This window comes from Megalops cyprinoides, chromosome 1 (assembly GCF_013368585.1).
Source record: "Megalops cyprinoides isolate fMegCyp1 chromosome 1, fMegCyp1.pri, whole genome shotgun sequence".
NCBI lineage: Eukaryota > Metazoa > Chordata > Actinopteri > Elopiformes > Megalopidae > Megalops > Megalops cyprinoides.
Genome location: NC_050583.1, coordinates 55,913,863 through 55,934,951, shown reverse-complemented (window position 1 = coordinate 55,934,951; position 21,089 = coordinate 55,913,863). Strand labels below are relative to the sequence as shown.

At 39.5% G+C, this 21,089-nt stretch overlaps 2 protein-coding genes across 3 annotated transcripts in view; one reads left to right on the top strand and one right to left on the bottom strand.

Annotated features, from left to right (window-relative positions):
* Nucleotides 1–104: 104 nt before the first annotated feature.
* Nucleotides 105–3,371, bottom strand: zgc:171971 (uncharacterized protein LOC569690 homolog). 2 transcript variants are annotated; one of them, XM_036538490.1, is made up of 9 exons: nt 3,293–3,371; nt 2,662–2,839; nt 2,320–2,366; nt 1,906–2,060; nt 1,685–1,809; nt 1,351–1,453; nt 838–1,106; nt 571–720; nt 105–398 (listed from the first exon to the last, which is right to left on the bottom strand). In XM_036538490.1, the coding sequence occupies exons 2-9, from the start codon at nt 2,836–2,838 to the stop codon at nt 249–251; spliced, it is 1,176 nt and encodes a 391-aa protein (XP_036394383.1). In that variant the 5' UTR covers nt 2,839; nt 3,293–3,371; the 3' UTR covers nt 105–248. The 2 variants fall into 2 exon arrangements, with proteins under 2 accessions (XP_036394383.1, XP_036394375.1); XM_036538482.1 differs by having other exon boundaries at nt 106–398; nt 3,209–3,365.
* A 2,483-nt stretch (nt 3,372–5,854) lies between these two features.
* The window catches only part of LOC118778338 (protein bicaudal C homolog 1-like), a 65,187-nt gene continuing 49,952 nt past the window's right edge, over nt 5,855–21,089 (top strand). The window contains exon 1 of the mRNA XM_036529843.1: nt 5,855–6,258. Coding sequence (XP_036385736.1) covers nt 6,066–6,258 — 193 coding nt within the window. The 5' untranslated portion in view covers nt 5,855–6,065. The remainder of the gene's footprint in view (nt 6,259–21,089) is intronic.

Genomic DNA, 21,089 nt, shown 5'->3' with positions numbered 1-21,089 from the left:
TTTCATGCATAATAGTGAGTCCATGTTTTGTATATTGTTTTTAATAAAAAAATTAGTTTTTTCTATAAAAAACATGAAGTTGTTGAACATTTTCACATTGTACAGTAACTGGCAAGTCTTTACACTGCACACTTTATGTGGTGAAGTGTAGACGTAACAGTATTTCTCCTTACTGAGATACAAAACGACACTAATGACGCGATTAACAAAAGTATTACATTCTGGTATGCAGTGCTACATTAACAAAGTTAAGAATTCCCTGAACGTGAACTAGGGGAACACTTGACGTCCTGCAGAAGTGCTTCAAAGTTTGGAGAGCACACCAGCTTGTGCTTGACATTTCCCAGTACACTCATGTCACCAGTGAGGCCTTCGGATAACCGGACAGACACAAGTTGCTGGAAAAATGAACAGATATTAAGTTCCTTAACCTTTGCACTAAATGCTTAACATTTTACTGTGGACACTGTTGATATGTAAAATAGTATCATGCATCGACACATTATGCGGAGGTGCATGAGAGTAACTACAGTTACTTAATGCCTCAGTTATATAAATGTGCAGTTATACCTGGAGGAAAGAAAATGCAGCTCCTTCAGAAACATCCATTGTGATGTCCCCCAAAGCCAGCTGAACTTTCCCCGATTTTCTGATCTGCAGTTTCCCTATAAATCCCTCTGAGAAATCTGACAGGACAGGATTTGCTTTACCAACAGGTTCCTGGGAAAAAAAGTCAATGTTTTAAGTCATTTTGTTACACGGTTGTTGCAAACAAAAAAAGGACTTTTCCAGCTAAAGAAGAAGAGTGACTAAAGAAGAAATGCAAATGGAACTCACTCGCACTTTAAAGTGAGATGTGCGCTTGTCCTCGGATTTGGTGTCTTTCTTCGCAAGCTTTTCGGAGTGTGTTTCGGGCTGTCCGGGGACGGCGTCTGGGAGCTGGATGAAGAGCAGCTCTTCCTCCCCAGCTACACTCAGCTGCTGGAACAGTTCCGCCACGGTGGGCTGTCGAGGCTTCAAAGCCCCCTTTGCAAGTGGAGTGCACCTCTGTGGCTGCGTTTTGGGTGCTGTGAAACTTACACAATTGATGGGTGGTTCTTCTTTGACTTCAAAACAAAGGGGGGAGGGGGAAGACAACAAAATAAAAAAAACTGTTGTTTCCCCTGTCCTGCATTGGGTTTATTTAAAAGTGTCAGTTTAGATAGAGGAAAATGTAATCAAATAACCTTAGCAGTTGTTTTCACATGAAGATGCTGGATGGTTAATATTTCTTCTCACATTATGACAGATTCCATATATTAGGTGTCCCTCATCATACCCTAGTAACTTAACCCTTCATGTTAGACTTACTGTGAGTGCTTGCATCACTTGTGAGAAAATCACTCGACTGGTACAGTGGAAGTTGAATCGGTCTGTTTTTTGAATCATTTTTCAGACCTGGATCATCCAAAAACTAAAAAGAGGAAAAAAAAATTACTTTGACATTAATGACCATAAAGTGGGTTTATTTAATTTACAGTCAGAGAACGTGCCTCAGGTATGGATCTGCCAATGGAAAATCAATGCTTCAGGAAATACTGAGGCATGTGGGATTATCTTGGAACTGATGCACATAGTCAGTGCACCAGTTTCACCTAAATGACACAGGGGCCGTGACAACACTGCCTTACTTGAGCCAACTCACATCATCTCGTTGGAGCTTCCGTAAAATCTCGTTTGTGTCATCTTCTGAAACGTGTTTCTCCTTTTTGATGGATTTTAAAATGGGGGAGGGCCCGCACTCGCTCTGATCTACACAGTCCCAGCTCCCTGAAGAAGGTGAGAGAGCTGTTAAGGAACATGTATCTAATAGTGTTAATATACAGCAGGCAGGCGTCGGTCCCACCAAACCAGTGCTGTCCTTACCTGCTTTCCTAAATGTGTCGGCAGGACCCTGTTCAAATATGGAGTGTGACTGAATTGTCTGGGGTCGTTCCCTCCTCCTCACCCTGCCCTCCCTCTGCTTCTCCTCTTTGTCCTTCTTCTCCCTCTTTGGAGCAGCATGAGCTTCTTCCTTTGGCCTTGAAGGAAATATTGAATTTGACAGAATTACTACTTTAACATTGAAGCATTTTAATGCAGATCCTTCCGTCTGGCGCAATTTACAAATTGGAGATCATTCAACATTAACAGGTTCATAGAATTGTAAATATGTTTGCAGTGCTACAATAACGAGTATTAGTCAGTAGAAATCCTAAGGTTGTTTTGTGCAAAGTACAAAAATGGTTTAAAGTACCATGAGACCACATTTTTAAATTTATTCATCAGCAGTACACTTACTCATCTTTAGATTTCCGTACAGAATGCACATTTGGAACAAATGTTTTCTGGGGGGGGGAAAAACAGTTTTAGAAATCTTGCAAGAAGCACACTGTCATTATTACAGATGAGGTACGAATCCTGCCAGATGCCTGTCAAGTGCTACGCCACGCACATTAGATTCAAGAATCACCGTCCTACCTTTGAAGCAATATAACAATTTACAAATTGACCATGGTTTGAAAAGAGTTTTTAAGTTGCAATAGCTTATTTCTTGCTGTTTTAATTTTGGCACTTATGTTAAAGAGCCTGGGCGCGACTGTCAAAGAGGTGCATCCACCGAAACCTTGCCGTAAGTCTCACCTTTTTAAACCCGCCCAGTGTAAGGTCTCTGGAGCGCAGAGAGCTCAGCCGTCCCGGAGGAGGCGGAGGATTCAGGGACACCCTTCCGGGCAAAGTTCTGCCCACAGCAAAGCACTGCCTTGGGTCGGACGGACCCGGGGTGCTTGGTGCATTATCAGCCTCGCGCTGGTCAGACATTCTGGAAAAATCACACAGCTGACATTGTAAAAACAATTTTACAAGTCCAACATATATAAATTGTATGAAATCAATGGACTCTTGAATCAAATAAAATTTACAATTAACTAGTTAATCCGTTGTACAGCTTTATATCTACATTTCATCTAACTGCTAGCTATAGCCAGAATAAAGAGCTTGCATGGTAATAGACTCGTTGACAAATCATTTGTTGAAGTGTGCCATCACCTTTAAATTTAGGACTGGACCCACTGCGCGTGCCCTATAAGGCACGACGGTTCTAAACTGATCAATAATTTCATGAGACGGTAAGCAAGAGCCTCCATTTTGTACGCGGACTTTCGAAGCGAGTTGCATTTCTAATACTTACGGTTAATAGGCTTGGGCTAAGCTTCATGCATGGCTACATATTTAGATGACTACAATTGTACACGTTTTATATACAAATACATACATTGTTGCTATTTACATGTTGTCATTTTGTCGTCATCTGGCAAAACAAAGCAAGCGCACTTCCTGTGGATGACTAGGTGACGTCAACCTGGCTAAATCACGTGTTCCACTCAGGGCGGCGATGCATTATGTCACATACCGTTACAATATTACTGATAATGTTGTGTCTAAGAACTGTCACCAGGAGTTTTTTAAATATGTTATAACAAACGTTTATAGTTTTCCAAATCGCCCTTAGCTCGACACATCACGAGTGGTTTATCATTCGTTTCCTTTTTAACGTGGCCACTAGGTGTCAGTATTCAACCAGTTTGCAACTCACGGAAATCGGACTGAAGCAAAGCAAAGCATGAGCCAGTGATGACGTTAATATTTCATGTGGAGAAGCAGTTTCATGTAACATATATTTTGTATTTATAATCGTGGATCAAATGTTACCTCTGTAACAAGGTATAGTTTATAACTTCAAGAGGAAAGAGAAGATCTGAACTTTGTAATGCACTTTTCTAAATTACAATGGTGAACATATGAGAAAAAACATGCCATTCATATCCATTCCCTCAGATTAGTGTTGAATTTTACCGATACCATATTAGTAATAAGTATGAGCACAGAAAGTCTTTCTCCTTCTTTTTCATAAAACCAAAAGAAAGCTGTAAGACAAACAAATATGTACAATATAAAGTTGGTTTCATTTCCACTGCAATCATTTGAATGTAGACCTAATGTTACTTATGGTTAGAATCCTTTTTACATCTCTAGATATTTGAATAGCATACATTGAAGGTTGTGAGTGTATTTACTCTTCACTCTTCTTTTTAGTTATTGCTGAATCTCTCGATTCAAAACTGTGGACTTACGGTGAATCTTCAGTCTATACAATCACATTCTGATATGAATCTAAAAGTATTCAAACTGTTAATGGGAAATTGAGTATGCTGACACATTTAAATAGTTTTAAATAAGCCTGCACTGTAACATGGCTAGATCCTCTAGTGGTAAAACATGGTTACTGTGGGAGCTGTTCAGGCAGTCAGTGAAAGAGGGAAGCTACAGTTTGTAGGGCCACACGCTTTGGTCTCTCGCCAAAAAAGTTTAACATTGTAAAGATTTTCACAATTCACACAAAGAGTTGAAAACAGCAGCAGCAGCAAAACATGAAATAAGATACTGTTATTTCACTGTATTCATTGATTGGAATCTCCCATCCTTAATCCCTCCCTAAAAATTACACCACCTCAGAATAAGACATTACCACCATTACCAACTACTAAACTGTTGTATTACAGTTGCTTGCCTGTTGCCTCTTCCTCTTCAATATCCTAGCAATGTTCCCCATAAACTATTGCACCCAGCTGCTGGAACCCAGCGGTCTGCAAAGTGCTTTTGTGCCGATACTGCCCAAAAACTGACTCTTAAGCTTTCCTGTCTCTTCTTCCACAGCTTTCCATCCCAGTCATAGACCTACTGGCTACAGTTTGTGACTGACATAAACCTCAAAACTTGGGTCCTGGATCCTTGTCGTACAGGTCCACAAAACCATCAAATCCACACTTACCACCAAACCCACCTCTCCTGCTCGCCCCTTCTGCTCCACCACTTCTGCCCTTCCTCAGCGCAGCATGTCCCATTGGCCGGTCCACGGTAAAGTCATGGATGATTTCAGCAGTGGTCTTCAAGTGGTGGAACAAATCGCCTTTCAGCATCTGAAAGACTGTGCCCTGTAGTGACTTCTGTTACTCCTTGAAGACCCGCATGTTTGGACCATACCATGGATCTCACCCTCTTATTTTACACTCCATCCTGCTACCACTAGCACTCTGTATGATGCCATTTGGCTTCTTGACCATCAGATTCTATTTTGCTATTAAATATTTTCAGTAGGGTTCACACACACACACACACACACACACATACATATATATATATATATATATATATATAAACAGTAAGAATATACATAACAGTGAGAATGAATAATAATAATATATAATCATTTCATCGCAACTTCAGAGAGAGAAAAAAAATAATTAGGCTGTTTCAAACTGCAGTTTGTTTTCATTGGTTTAAAAATACATGGTTCGTACTGTATTGACTTTCTCAGAGCTTCCTCTTGACCCTGTGACTTCTTCCTCTACCACAGTGACTTTCGAGGCACTCGTTTTTGTCTGTTTAATGTTCCTTCACGCATACAGTAAAATGAAATTATTTAAACGGTATTATAAGTGACCGGAACCCGAATGGTCGTTTGGGTGCAGACAGGCGCGTCATTAAAACACAAGGCTGCTTTCAAAAAAGTGATTAATTTGTTAGTGATGCGAGAACTGCGAGAAATCTCAGTCGCGTTTATTATTATTATTGTTATTATTATTAGATTGTGCATGCCTCGTGATGTTGGCTAGGTTTTTTCAGCCTAGCGACTGTGAGCAAAACGTCTGCTGTTCATTAGCGGGAGAAGACATGGATTTGGGAGGGGTGTGGGGGGAGCGAGTTTGACACATGTGAGAATCCCCGAAGCAGTTGGGATGCGTCCGCAAACTTGGATTTTCAGTTGGTCAAACTAGTGTGGAGTGGGGTTTGGAGGGCGGCGCTTTGCAGATGGAGAAAAGTGTAACCCTAAAGGAAATTGTGTAAGGCAGTAAAAAACAATGAGCCTCACTCACTTAGTTCCAGCGACACGAGAGAGGTATGCGTGTGATTAGTTTTTAAGTATAGCTAGGCTTAAAGTCAGTGCGTGGCACTGGGGCTACTCTTAGCGGTGTTCTGTTGGCGCCATGGCTGCTCAGTGCGACTCATTTACCGGATACCTGCAACAATCGGACCCGGGCTCCAACAGCGAGCGTAGCACCGACTCCCCTCTACCCGTATCTGAGGATGACTCCAGTGGACCACCCGCCCCGCCAGACCCGGAGTGGACAGAGGAGAGATTTCGTGTGGATCGTAAGAAGCTGGAAGTGATGTTATTAGGTAAATACCTTCGGAAGAAAATGTCATTGATTTGTAAAACGTGCCTGGAAAGTTTACCAAATTCCCCTTTGTTTTGAAGGTCAGAAATAACTGGTTCAGCTACCCGGTGTCAATTGAAGTTGGCATGCTAACTTTTAAGAGACATTGGTGTTAATGAAAAAGAGTGCTACTTGACAAAATAAACTGTTAGTGTATATCCTAACATCATGTGCTGTTAAAATGTACAGCATACATACAAAGTAGCGTATTTCGAAACAGACATGGTGTTACTCTGCTTTGTGTGCTGTTCAGAGAATATTTTAACTTTCTCTTTACGACCGAGGTAGTACACTGGTTGCCTTCCAGTTAGCAGCCAAGCAAAAAAAAAAAGTTGTATTCTCGATATAAAACTAATGCAGACGTTTGTAGTAGGCTGCTGTGGATAATGCGTTGATACTCTTGTGCAAATTGGCATACCAGCAAGCTTAGCTGAGGATGTTTTTTTTTTTCCTTATCAACTGGTTCATTTTAAATTCTGGCTAATGATCTAATGTAGTTCACCTTGTGTCCTGCAGTAGTTTGCTTCGGCTAGTTTGTGCAACTTCGGGGGAAGTCTGTCCGTCATGCTCATGTAGTCCTTCCTGTAGCACACGCTTGTGTAACATTCCCATTCTTCACAGCTTTATGTGGCATAGGAGTTATAACATACGTTTGTTTAATAGGGTTTTTTTTTTACATCAACATGTCAGCGCAAACTGCTATTATCGAAACAGTCCAGGTCTGCCGCCTTTTCATTTAAAACTGCAATACATTGTTGGTCCTCTTTAGAGAATGATTTAAGGCATAAAGCAATCTCAGCCGTATGCTTCCTGTTTGACAGCATTTTTGCATGTCTCAGTAGGCTCTCCCTCTACATTTAATATGTTCAGTGGATACAGTGAGAAACATTGTGCCGTTCTTATCTACAAAGACAAAATACACTGTATCATAAGTGTTCATTTTAAATTTTGTATGAATAGTAGCCACACGTTTAAACTGACATGGAGTTTTAGTTATCAACTCATACATATTGAAGTGACTTTCTATGGCATCCTCTCTGCTGTGCATCTTGTTTTCTTGAACAAACCATTTCAGTTGCTGGCTGAAATGCTGGCTGCTGTTACATATCCAGCAATGTTTATATACAGGATGACAGAGTGCATCTCCGACTTCCTCCAAAGGTTGTGGCTGCAGTGGATACCATAAAATTATGCACTTACGGGAAGCAATGGGGACTGTTTATAAATACATTTAGCTTTGTGGTTTAAAAGAAAGGCAGTCTTCTGTTTTCCCCAGTTGTCTGTTGCTCCACAGTTGTTTTACGACCATCCTCAAAAAATGCTGTATCATCAACACTGTATCTGAGCTGTGATGTCAGCAGGTAACTGCAGTGGTCAGTTGGCATTTTGGCATATCCTCTGGATGTGAGAGGTTCATGTAACAAAAGCGGTTAGCAATGTGGGCTGTTACTGTGCTTTCCAAATTCTTTGTTTGGTTGTTTGTCTTTCTCCACAGCTCTGGTGGTTCCCCGGGTTTGAAAGATTGTCATGGTACTCAGCAGCCTTGTCTTTTCCAGCTTTGCTTTAGACAAAGAGCAAGCATAGTTTGCAGCAGACGTGGATTATATAAAACTGACTTTAATATGTGACAGATTAGTCTAAGACATGACCAATAGGGGTCACTGTTGAATTTATTGCACACAATCGCAATTGCCCATCCTTACAATCCATGTCAGCATGTGCAGTCAAGCATGGTCAAGTTGTCTCTAGGAGATAGTGGTAGCACATTTTAATATGCTTTGCTGTTTATAAAGCTGTTTATAATGCATTTGCACACAGCATGGTTTGCATCTCATTAAAAATACTTTTTTCTTTGTTTTGTTTAAATTCAAGAGCAGTTTTTGCTGTAGGGCACTGATTAATTAAAATGTTACTGTTTTTTTCCCAAGTTAAGGAGTAAATAGAAGTAAAGCTGTGTGATTTGTGGTCAGCATTAACATAAGCAACTTTTAAAATGTGAAAAGGTACTGCTTGCAAGAGGTTTGCAGGCACTGTGGATTTAGTTTTTTTTTAATATTCAAGGGTGCAAAAGTCCATAGAAATCTGGATATTTATTAGAAAAATGCATTTTGACAGCCCTTCAGGGAGGGTATAAAAAGTTCCCCAGCTTTGACAAGCTCTGTCGTAATCCTTTGGCAGTATCTATCAGCATTCCTCTCTGTGTCTCCACACAGTGGGCGGAACTGTGCTGGGACTGAGAGGCTGATCTCAGTTTTATTTCTGATGCCAGTGTGGTTTAGATAAACTGTTTAGGTTCCCATGTGCCAAGTGATCAACCTAGGCGTGTGAGATTCTTTCGGATTTATTGTGATGAGGAATTTGATGTTTTAGCCTTTTGCTCATTGTATGATGCAGTGCTGTGTAAGATTGAGCTGCAATCCCAGAGTCAGTTATGTGGTGTTTATGTCTAAACTAAAGGCGCAACTCCAGCAGCACTGTGTCAAATTATTTTGGCTGAAGACAGAATCACTGACACAAGTTTACTTCAGTTTCACATGTGTATTGATTATAGTCTCTGTTTACATCTCACTGTTAAAACTATCTCCCTGAATAACACCACATATAGGTTGCAGGGTGTGCAAAGTATTTGACATTAGAAGACACATAAGGATGGCCGCTTTGTTTAATATCAAATGGAATGGAGTGATTGGCAGAGCTCAGGCTGATTATTCCTTTGGTGTCTTAGCTAAGTATAGCCACTGTGGAACTGTTTTTGGGTTATAGTTTTCTGAATAATGCTTGTACTCCACTTGAGGAACGTGGATTTTTTTCTGATGGCAGATGCTTTTCCCTTGCCCCGCTCTGACTCACCGTAATTGAACTGCTTGGCATCCATTTGAAGGGAGTTTTCTCTGCTGGAGAGTTAATCCTCCAACTGGTCAGAATTCTGTGCTCCTCTGCATCCTTCTTTCAGCGACGCTTTGTTTGACGTTGTCATGAATACACGAGACAGCGTTTGAAAATACTCCTCTTCACCAGACTGAAATCTTCCTGCCAGTTGATGCTCAGTGCTATTAAGCCCTGGGGGTTAGGCCTATGCAAAGCTGAAATGAAATGCATTTTCTATTGTGCTAAAAATGACCACCATATGTCAGTGTGTATCATGACATTTTTTAGTCCAGTATTTAATGTGTGTGGTCCTCCAACAGTAACATTTGACCAACTGTTGAGGAGTTGCTTGCCATTCTTCCTATACTTAATGTAATACACATACAGTACATTACTGTATATCAGTTCATCTTTCCAGCTGTGACATCATATGTTTTGCTGCTCTGCTGCTCTCTGCTTTATTGAAAGAGTTTTTTTCGTGTTTGTTTAAACACTGTGATGCTGCTTTGCTTTTGCATTAAGTCAAATAACATTTAGAGAACACAGTTCTGGTTTATTTCTTCGGTATAGCAATAAGAGAAAGAAGAGGTTGGTATTCAAGAATGCTAAAGACCATTTGCTCAGCCTGATATGACATGAAAGCACAAGACACGACACAGAGCCTCTGTGGTAGACTGTATTGTACAGTTCAAGTTAAAATTTTTGAGTAAGTCAATCTTTTCCTGATTAGTTTTGATGTAATCACAGTTTGATTGTTTGGGTTTTTGGTTACTATGAAATAATGCCTTTGGTTTTCAGTAATGCATCTCATTTAGACATTACATGTCTCGTCCACTACTTTGTGCTTTATATATGTTGTTATCAGTACTGTTTATCTTGATTGATTGCCCCTCTATTGTTTGTCTTTAGTTGCCTTTCACTGTCTCATACCATCAGAGTCAAGTGGCAGTTCTTTGCTCAGGTGGTTGGCCTTTTTAACCCTATGTTTCTGAATGCTTTAGCTTTTTAAAGAGGCCTTTGGGTATAACTCTGATTGAAAACACATTTCTGTCATAATGCACAGTTACATATTAACTGAATGTTAAGCACAGTTCAGTTCATTTAGATTGAGAGTGGATAAAATCTCCCATTTCAGTGTGGTTCGTTGAGTATGAAATGTAGGCTGGTGTGATGGGTCTTGGTAAATATGGACCATACAGGGAGGTCACATTGTTCAATGCTTACCTGCATGCAGATCTGGTTAAGGAAAATTGCTTTCATTTTGCAAGTAGATAAGAGGTTAATGATATACTGTAAGAGTATACAGTTTAACTGTAGCAGTTAATCTTGTACTGCCATAATGTGGAGATTGCTGACTGATCTTTTTGACCAGTGAGAATTAAGAAACCATTTTATTTATAGAGAAGGCATTAGGAGTCATCACTTCTACCTCAGTGCTGTATATAGTAGTCAGAGAATGAGATTGAACTGTGCAAAAATGGACATGGTCCTACTGATAACATTGTAGGAGAGGGTTGTATAGAATGGGGTTATACTTTATATAGTATATTTGAAGTCTAGGCTAATTCTGTATAGAGTATTAAATGGAAAATTTATTATTACAGTTACATTATGATTATGTTTTGGTTATGAATTGAATTTGTGTATGTGTGTGTGTGAGAGAGAGAGAGAGAGGGAGAGAGATGTGTGTCTTTTGTTGTTTTTCAGTAATAATAACTGGGAGACTCGTGGAAAAATGGAATATTTTGTGTTGCTATTGAGGCTGTCTTAAGCATATGCCGATGTCCATAATAAATGATAAGAATTCAATGCATACTGTTCCTCCAGCATTTTTATTTAGTTTTAGGAAGACTACAGGTGAAGCTGAGGTAGAGCTTGTAGAGCAGGTAGCAGTTGTTTCCAGAATAGCAGCCTCCAGGTATTTCACAGATGCGCTGCCACATCGGCTTGTCATTGCTTTGGCCACAGTGCTTATCTTGTGCACTCCTCAAAGCTGCATGTAGTATCTGCCCTTTCAGGAGAATAATTCAGGAGTCATTCTCCTCACCACATCACTTCATTTATGTGTGCTGCATTTGTCTGTTTTGATATTACCAGACAGAAATCATTAACATCTGAAGTCTTTTAAGTCTTTTATGTGTTCACCAAAGATACACAGCATATCTGTTGTGGCAACTCAAATGTGCTGAATAGACATTTAAGGAGTGGATTCCATCTTACTTTTTTACCTTTCTGAGCCAGTGGGATATTTTCTTTAATCTATTCCAGTGACAGGGTAGAAAGGAATGTCTCATATTTTGTTTTGAAGACCTTATCCTCTTAGCTTTGCATGGTGTGCAGCACAAATGTTCTTGTTGTTGAGCTTCGAGGCAGCTTGTGCTCTTTACGAACATGTTCTGCCTCACGTTGCTTATTTCCATTTGACGTGCACTTATTTCCTAAGTGAATATGATAATCTGTGACTTTGCTTTGCACTCATGCAGCTAATTGATAAAGTTCCTTACCATCATCACTGCAGAGTTGATAGTTCCATATGCGGCCTTGTTTATTTTGGACTTGAAGTTCCATAGATAAGGAACTTTGCTTTGCAGAATGTACACACTGCAGAGCCCTGCTGAATTAATTGAATGAATTAATGGCATGGGGATGTTTGCTCTAGATTAAATTGTCTGCAACACGATGCCTAACTTCCTTTTTGCAAATCTGAGTGACTTGCCCTCAAACATAGAGCCAGCTGATTTGTGGCATCTTGTGAAGGTTAAGAAAATGTGTCAGCAACAACCAAGCATTTCCTATCCAGGGGTACCAGTTTACCTCCTCATCATAAGACTTCATGCTCTGTCCATTTCTGACACCAGCAGAAGAGTGGGTATTTATTACAGAGAAAATGTACAATTCTACTCTGCCAAATGTAGCCCCACTCTTATGAATGATGTGAACACAGTGGATCAGTGGATCATTTTTAGATATCAGTTAAACCCTCCTGCTAATATGGACAGTACAGGGTAGACTGTATATTCATGCAGGAATATACTCTTTTGAAGATCATTTACAGCTGTAGTGAGTCTAAACGAAGGTTTGCTTTTGGTTCTAAATCAGTCCTTTTTTGATATTCAAATGTGTATATGTATCTCTGACTGCATTCCAAAAGCAAACTATCTTACCTTTGGAATGCAATCAATAGTTTCACAAATGAAGAAGATATGTGATGAAATTATTCACTTGATGAACTGGAAGATTTGGATATGTTTGCTCATAACTGAATTTAAGTGGGAACTAATCTGTATGAAAAGAAGGGGGAAATTAGCACCCCCCCCCCCCCCCCCCCCAAAAAAAAAAATGTCTTGTTTTGCAATGCTGGAAGATTATCTGTTTCTTTTTTTTTAAATGGACAAAAAGCCATTTGCTCTTTTTTATTATTTATTTTTTTTCTATCACTTAATGTGGTTACGACAGAATACGAACTGACTATAAATCTCCAGAGGAAACAAGTTGGAATGTTCTCCTCTCATTTCCCTGCTCTCTGTAAAACATTATAAAACTTGATGGAAGCCAAAGGCATTTTTGGGGGAAAACAAAAAGGAATGAATCAAACTGTGAGTGGGGGAGCACTGAAACCCGGGCAGGAATTTAATGATGATATTACCACATGACCAGGAAGTCACCACCCACACACTCTTACTCTGCACTTAGATTTGGCATGTTTCTAATTTATTGTATTTTCCTTTTTTTCTTTTTTGCTGAGCACTTATAGCTTCAGAAGCATGTGTATAATTTTCAAATACATAGCATGTTTGTCTTACTTATATCCAAGTTTCGGGTTACTCTTAATTCCTGTTTTCATTTGAATGCTAAGGAATATAACTCGTAAGGAGTGACGTTTTTAATGCCTTGCACTTAAGTGTTTCTGGGTGAATATGTGTCATTTGAATATCACATCAGAATTAGTAATACCCACAATATGACTATAAGACTATTTTTGGTACAGCATCAGCAACAGAAAAAGAAGCCCCACACAAACTGTGCTTTGGGAAAATGTCTCATGTGTTTTATGTACAGTGTGCTTAAGACTTACATTTCCTGTTGATGATGATGACGTGAATCACAGCCACGGGGGGAGTTGGACCTCCTTGATTCTTATATAGCCAGGGGGATTGAACCAGTAATCTGTTCATGTGCAGTAAGACTGAAGGGGTCACAGGGATGGGTACTCCCCCATCCCCCTCCATCTCTGAGGTCCTTCCAGTAAGTTGCGACTTGGCCCGGACGGGTTGTGTGCTGTTCCAAACGCTGTTGCAATATCTGCAGAAGCTCATGGGCAAAGTGAATCAGTCCGTTGAAACAAGCACACTTACTTAAATTGACTCCTGAGCTTTATAGTTTCTCAAGGCTCCTAAATAATCTGTAGCTGCAGAGTTAATGAATAGAATGAAGCAATTACGGCAAAACATTTTTCCCTCTCCTCAGACTTTGTGGAAAGGTACTGGCATTTTTTTTTTGTTGGTCTCCATGGTAACGTGGCTAAACAGTAACACATGAGGGAGATGGAGAGAGATGACACATGTGTTCGGTCATTGGGCGAGTAACAGGCAGAGGGGGCGGTAAGGTATTTTATGACCTTGCCCCTCTGCTATCTTGGGATAGCTGGGATCCTCCATGCAGATTGAAACAGTGTGATCTGTCTGCATGTGAATGAGGAATGGCACAACTGCATAGGGAGACCACGAGAAGCTGAAACTGCAGGGTAGTCAATGTTAGATACACCATGCAACACTGATCTCTGAAATGCATTCACAATGCTCTCCATTAGTTGACTGTAATCACAATGTCTAGTTTTTATTGCCATAATCCATAATGACTGCTTGTTATGGAACATATTGATTGCTGGGATAGACTAAATACCTCATGTAACCAAAGCAAATTGGAGTATTATAGTCTTCATATATTCATCCCATCTAAGGGACACACATGATTATTCTTTGAGTTAAGCAGCATAGGACAGGGTTAGATACAACAGGTGTTTTGTGAGGGTAAAAGTACAGAAATTTATTTTATGCATCTCATTATTTCATGTTAATTTGGTTCTTTTGGGTTTGCTTTCATTGAGTCATTGCTTAGTTTGAGAACTTTAATCCACAAAAAGCTTTATAGTTTATCTTTTTGCATGTTTGCACTATCAGACATGATGAAGTAACATTAAAATCAGATAACGTGAGGATCACCCGTAATGTGGCAAATTTAGGAAGAATTAACTCAATTATATATAGTTAATTCCATTGGTGTGCTTTTCCCTTCATAGATCAAACCAAGGAGTAGTTGCCTCTAAGGCACAGGTTTAAAATAGACAGGTTTAACTATGTGAGTGCACAAGCTGCAAGCTGACAATAAGTCCATATGTATAATGCTGGCAGAAAGACGAGACAACATTGTGTTTGTTTGAGGCCCTAAAAATATTAAAACTGGATCTACTGGAAGACAAAGTAAACTGATTGTATTCTTTTCCATTATAGTATCGATGTTGAGTCTGCAGTGCGTAACCACAAATGTCTCTTGATATGCTCAGAGCTTGGATGAAGTCTTCATCTTTTTGTTGTCTGCTGCATAAAAAGTTCAGGGCAGGAAGTGAGCACGGCGTGGAATGCGCTCAGGGCTGGCTCTCCACTGGAGAGGGGCCTAGGGAAACAACTGGCTTGTTTAAAAAGTCGAGCGTAGCTCTCTGCTCAGGCAGCAGCACCCAACTGAATTACAACTCGCTCCATATTGTGTCTATCAAAGGATAAACATTTTGTTGGCCCCGCAAAATTTGAGTTGTGGTTTGTTGATTTGCTTTTGTTTGTGTGTGTGTATGCGTCTGCGTGTTGGGATAATCAAACTCTCGCTCTTGTTTTGTGGTGCTCTGTCTGGAGTATCCGTAACGGAATGCTGTACCCTCACTTACTCCATGCCTGTTTGTCCCCAGGTCAGCTATGCTTTATGCGGTGTCAGAAATAGGCTTCGGAGTTCGAGTAGGAAGCCCTGTCTACAGTTGATTCGGTCTGAATATTCTTGAGGAGAAGTCGGCAAAAGATTCCCAGTATTCACGTGGGTTAATGCACAGCAGCTGTTTAAGAGGTTCTGCTTTGAAAAAAGCTGGCTTGGACCAGCGACTTTTGTTATGACAAGAGAAAGAATAGGCCATTACACAAGAGCCAGCTCATGTCCTCAGAGATGTGGGCTGCAAACAAAACAGAACAGATGCATTATTGTTTTATTTTGATGGAAAAGAAAACAACACAGAGCATCTATCTCCTTCTAACAGTTCTTTCTTTTCTTTACTTTCATCCAAGGCAGGTTACATTTAATTGATTAAGGACTCCATTTGTAGCATGGTGTACTGATTTTACTAATGAATGCACACATTTAAATGAACAAAGTAATTCCTCGGGCATTTGTGATTTTTATAGCTATAAACTGGACTTATTTGATATGGAGCAATAGAAACATGTGGTGGTAAAAATGTAGCACACTTTCTGCTTTCTGATTAATGGATTATTTCAATTCCCTTCAGAACTGACAAAAAACAACAAAGAATTGGCTGTATTGGCTACAGATCCTTTTGGACACCCGCAATCCATCATTTACCATAATTTGCTGGTAATTAATAATCAGCTTTCCCCAGACAAAATATTTTTAAATGGCAAAAAAATGTTTTGTTTATGTACAGCCAACACCATGAAAGGTACTAATAAGCTTGTCTTTGGCTAAACAAAAATGATGGCTGACACTCAAAAGCTGTAGCATGTGCAAGACACACATTCATCTGTGTTCCCTTACCATTAACATTGCCTGCTAGAATTGTGCACACACTTTGGTATTTTAAGTAATTACCAAATCACTTTAAAGCTTCAATTAAATAAAAACAAATGTGTACTTTCAGCAAACCACCAAATTCATGAATATATTTCATCTGGACGTCTGGCTTATATGGAAATTCTCAGTGTAGCAAAGAGGGAAACTCACTTATGTTATGCATTTATATTTGTAGAGCTGCAAACCAAGAATATGCTCTTCAATCAGTGTCATACTTACTATTTGCATAGATATTCATAATGCATATTTTGTGTAAGCATAATCCTGTGGGGGCTGTATGAGCCAATCCATTTTAATTCATGAGTAAATGTAGTGAAGGAGGAGCTGGATATGTTTTTGTAATGGCTGTGATTTGGCATATCTTGTTGACTGGGTGTTTTAAAGTTAAAATGTTAGACAGAGGATATTTAAGAGCTTTTCAAGAAAACGCTTCTGCAGTGCACTCAGTTTTACACAACCGGAAGGCACAATTGATATCAAATGTTGGAATTTTGTTGTGTCTGCCTCTAGAGTAATAGTAAACTATACTGCAAAGATCACATGCCTTGCTCGTCATTTGCATTACAGGGCAGAAAAATAGAATATTTTTGTAATACTTGTGTCTTGCCTGCATTTATTCCAGTCTCTGAAAGGCCTTGTCCCGTGAACTACAGATTCTGCTATTCTTGTATGGCATGAAACATGCTGTTACAATTAGGCAATTATATAGAACTTGCTTACACGTAAGATTCCTTAATCTGGCACATGATGAAGCTCTCAGAAACATAATATCATCTAGCCCCAGAAGTCTGTGGAAAACCTGCCTTTTATTACTAAAGAAAATAAAAACCGGAAGGAGATTAAACTGGCCCACCTGACTGGCTTGGTTTCTCTGACCCACTTCTGCTACAGTAGGACTGTAAATATAGTGAACTGCATGGGCTCGCCTGTTTTTGTATTTTGTTTGAAGTCTGTTTCAGTCCTCTCAAAGTACAGTTTTACATTTCTGCCTGGTTTGTGGTAGCTATCGCTTGCCCCTGTGAAATGGTCTGTGTCAGTTTTAATTAGATGACCTGTGGGTATAATTTATAGCATTTCTTTTTAAAAAATAAATGTAACTGAGGCGATATGAATGGGCTGAGTTTTGTATGTCCTTGGCTGCTGCTGAAATGGCCCACAGCAGTATTGAAGGAAATAAAGTCTGCCCTGTTTTGTATGGTCTGGAAAGTGGCTCTGGTTGTGATAAAGAACTGGAACCAAACAGTTCCATTCCTCAATGGAAGTTGTGTGACACTTGGTGGATGTCGTCAGAAGACGATGAGTTGTCCTGTATACATTCTCAAACATTGAGTCACACTGGCACGTTATGGGATTCCGATCTCGTGGGATAATTTCTTTGAGCGGAGTGAATGTGGATAGGAGTAGTCCCCATAATTAACTCCCCTCGTTTTGAATAGAGCCCAGATTGAACTTAGTCACATTGGTCTTTGTCACTGACTCTGATAAAGTGTTTTTATTTGTTTCTTTGTTTCTTTCTTTCTTTTTTACTCAGCTTTTTGGTGTTCTTAAATTCAGAGTATTTCAAGACAAGCTTGTTCTGTGAGAAACAAACAAAAAAGTAATGCTTGCCTAAATTCTTTCCCCAAAGTTAATTAGAAAGTGCAGTGTGGTTATCTTGATCCTGGGCCTAACCGTGTTCCAGAACCTTTTTGTTCTCCCTGGTTTAGAACTCCCTCTTATGTTGCTCTGCTTCATTCACTGCTGAGCGCACACACACACACACACACACACACACACACACACACACACACACACACACACACACACACACACACACACACACACACACACACACACACACACACACACACACACACACAGACAGACAGAGTGAAAGACCCCCTCACCTGCACACCACAGCCTTGAGGAGATACCACAGGCTGATTCCAGATCCTCCCTCACTGAATGGAGGAGGACGAATACCAGCCTTGAGCTCCTTTCAGATTCCCCGCCAAGTCCTGGACAGCAGGAACTGCCTGCCCATGTCCTGGAAGGCTCATCTGATAACAGAGCTCTGGGTTCACTGGGAAGAAACATACATGTTTTACGAACCCCGCAGATTATTCACACTTTATGCAAGAACGCTTTTAAGAGCCCAGCTTGTTTATGCATTCAAACCCCGAAGAACTGAATTTTAAAACTGGGCTGCACTTTTCATAGATTACAGTATAACTCCTGCAATTAGTGTGACTTCATGGGTCACATAACTGAGTTTATATGAAACACATTTCCAAGATATTAGACTGATAAAACTAGTTTTGAAGGAATGATGTCAAGCTGGCAACTGGCAAAGCTTTCATGGTACGATTTTAAAAATCAAATGACGATGTCCCATAGGCAATTGCATAAACCCAGCATAATGGTAATAAAATATGCTTCCCCTGCGCTTACATGAATGTATTTGGCTTTAAGTAAACTTCTCATTTTTGATAAGCAATTGTGTAATAATTGTGTAATATACTTATGGTAAAAAGGATTACTACCAAACCACTGTTGTCCAGAGCATCCTAATATGTCGGTAAAGATATTTTAATTTCTGTTAATTGTATTGTATTAAATGTGTATTATAAATATGTATTAAAATGTATTAAAGAAAATAACATTATTTTTAAGCTTGCTACTCATTTTATGGCCAGACCAGATTTATGCCTCTATTCATTTTATTCTGTTTGGTCATCTCAAGATAGGTTTGTCCTGACATTAAAAAAAACATATCGGGAAAGGATAAAAACATGTTGTTTACACTTCTGTAAAATTAGTAAACATTAAAGAAAAATAGATTTAACTGTCCCTTCATCTTAATATGTGGACTATGTTGCTGAAAAACATGACTATGTAAGACCTTGTAGATTATGAAAGACTCCCGCATTATGTACAGTTCTTAATAATGGTGGTTGTTACCGGGAGGGTGATTTTTTTTCTGAAACATAGTGTGTAATGTATTTAACTGGCTGGTGTTTATGCATTTTAAAACCATTAGAGCATGCTGCGCGAATTATGTAACATTTCCATTAAAATCTTACTGAGGGTGATGACGTATTTCCCAGCAATTATAAAGTCAGCAAAACCAGTTTTGTTGGGAGCCTTCGACTGAAACATTACACATCTGTAGCTATGTTTTAGTGTTGTCAGGGGCAACGATAGTCTATCTTTTCCCAGGAGTCAGGGAGATCCACTGAAGCATACAAGCAAGCAGAGGCAATCTCATCTCCACAAGAAAACTGGGAGATGCCGTTTTCCAGCAGGGGTCAGAGCTGAACATGTCCTTTCTTGAAGAGGTAGAAAGAAAACAGGTAGAGGTCCATCAGTAGCACAGACTGTGCAGCATGTAGGTTGCTGGGAAAGAGAAAAATGTACAGAGGTCTGCACTAACTGCCCGCCCCAAGCACCAAAACCTTACACCCAGAATATGGCACCTGGAAGTTTGGAGGTTTGCAGGTTTTTCTTCCTACCACCCTGGGAAATATATGGCTTTGCTTGCTAAGACAAGTGGTAAAGAAAGTGACTGGAGTTCATGCAAGGGAGAGAACTCCAGCCAGGAAGCCACACTGCAGAGGGGGGAGAAAAATCTTGGCACAAATTATTGTTTATGTCCTGTGAGTCGAACCTGAGATTTATGTCTGATGGGTTTTTTTTTTTTTTACTTAGTAGGAATAATATTAATCATAACAACAATGTTATTACTGAAGTATGTCTCAATATGCATTGTGCTCAACGACTTAAGACATTGCTGTCATTTGTAATCAATGAACTGCTAACATTCTGTCTGGTGTTGTGGTGTATAGCAATTCAACATTTATCTTTGTATCTGTTCATTTATTTCATTTATTTATCTGATACCTCTTAGAAAAATACTGTTGTTGGCTGTACTCCTCTCCTTGAAGACACCTCCTTTACCAGGTTGAGTGCTAAGCTGAACACCATGTTAACCTTAAAGTGTATTGTGGAGTAAAGTGTTGGCGCTTGAAAAGCTTTCATTCTATGGGTAATAAAAGAGAATGCTGAAAAACAATCAGAAGAATGAAAATTATGCTTCAATTGAACAGACCCCCACCTCCTTTGCGATAACAGCTGTTACAGTTCAAAGGTTTGCTTGTGTGCATGTGTGTGATTGCACGCATGTGCGTGAATGTGGTTACACAACTGTTCTTGCAATATGATCATTTTCATGAAACAGAGTTCACAAACAAAATTATCATGAAATGATACTCCCCCAGGAAATGATTCTGAAAGGGAAACAACAATGTAACATAATTGAACAAGTTTTCTTTTTTCTTTTTATTTCCTTCATTCATACATCAGATTAAATAAGTGGTGGCAGTACATATTCAGTCTTACTCAAAAAAGTGCTTGGTAACAAAAAAAAAGCTTGCATTCAAGTTTTTCTGTTTTGTTATAAGAGCATTTCACCCTCAAGCTGTCATTTTCAACCAATAGTGCATCATGTGGTAAACAACATTCAAAAGGAGTAATGGACAGAATGAATACAGCAGGTAAAAATTCCCCTGCCATGATTTTTGGGGAAAAATGTATATTTCATTCCAGCCAGTTTTAATCTACTTCACAATGTAATTTGATTTCACAGTATGTTCTCAGGGCGTTAAAACCTTTAATCATTTTCTGGTATTGTGAAATTCGATATTAAGATATTTCATATCATGTCTATACGTTTTTTTTGGGGAGGTATGAATCAATGTTGCTGGGATGGTGAGGGCAGAATTACAATTATTAAACCTTCTGCTGCCCCAGCTTAAACTTCTCCACAGTTAACATTTTTGTCAAGGCCTTATGATTTTAAAGACCTCAGCTGGTGCCTGTGGTTTTTGCTGTTTTGATTCAATGCAGTCCAGAAACTCTGCTATCATAAAACTTTTTAAAAAAATCTCTTGACATAAATAAACAGTTCAGTTTCATCTGGGAGAGCATGGGTTTGTAACATAAATCCTGGCGTGGAACAGCTGGCTGTAACTGTTGTCAGTTAGAGTGGCAGCCTTTGCCAGTCCTGCTTGGTCTCATTGTTTGCGGTGTCTGTTCAGT

Coding starts and splice junctions, on each gene's coding strand:
- zgc:171971 (XM_036538490.1), bottom strand. CDS start 2,838: ATGTCTGACCAGCGCGAGGCTGATAATGCACCAAGCACCCCGGGTCCG. Junction 1,454..1,684: donor GGAAGCTCCAACGAGATGAT/GTGAGTTGGCTC, acceptor TCCTCTTTTTAG/TTTTTGGATGATCCAGGTCT. Junction 399..570: donor CTGCATTTTCTTTCCTCCAG/GTATAACTGCAC, acceptor TCATTTTTCCAG/CAACTTGTGTCTGTCCGGTT.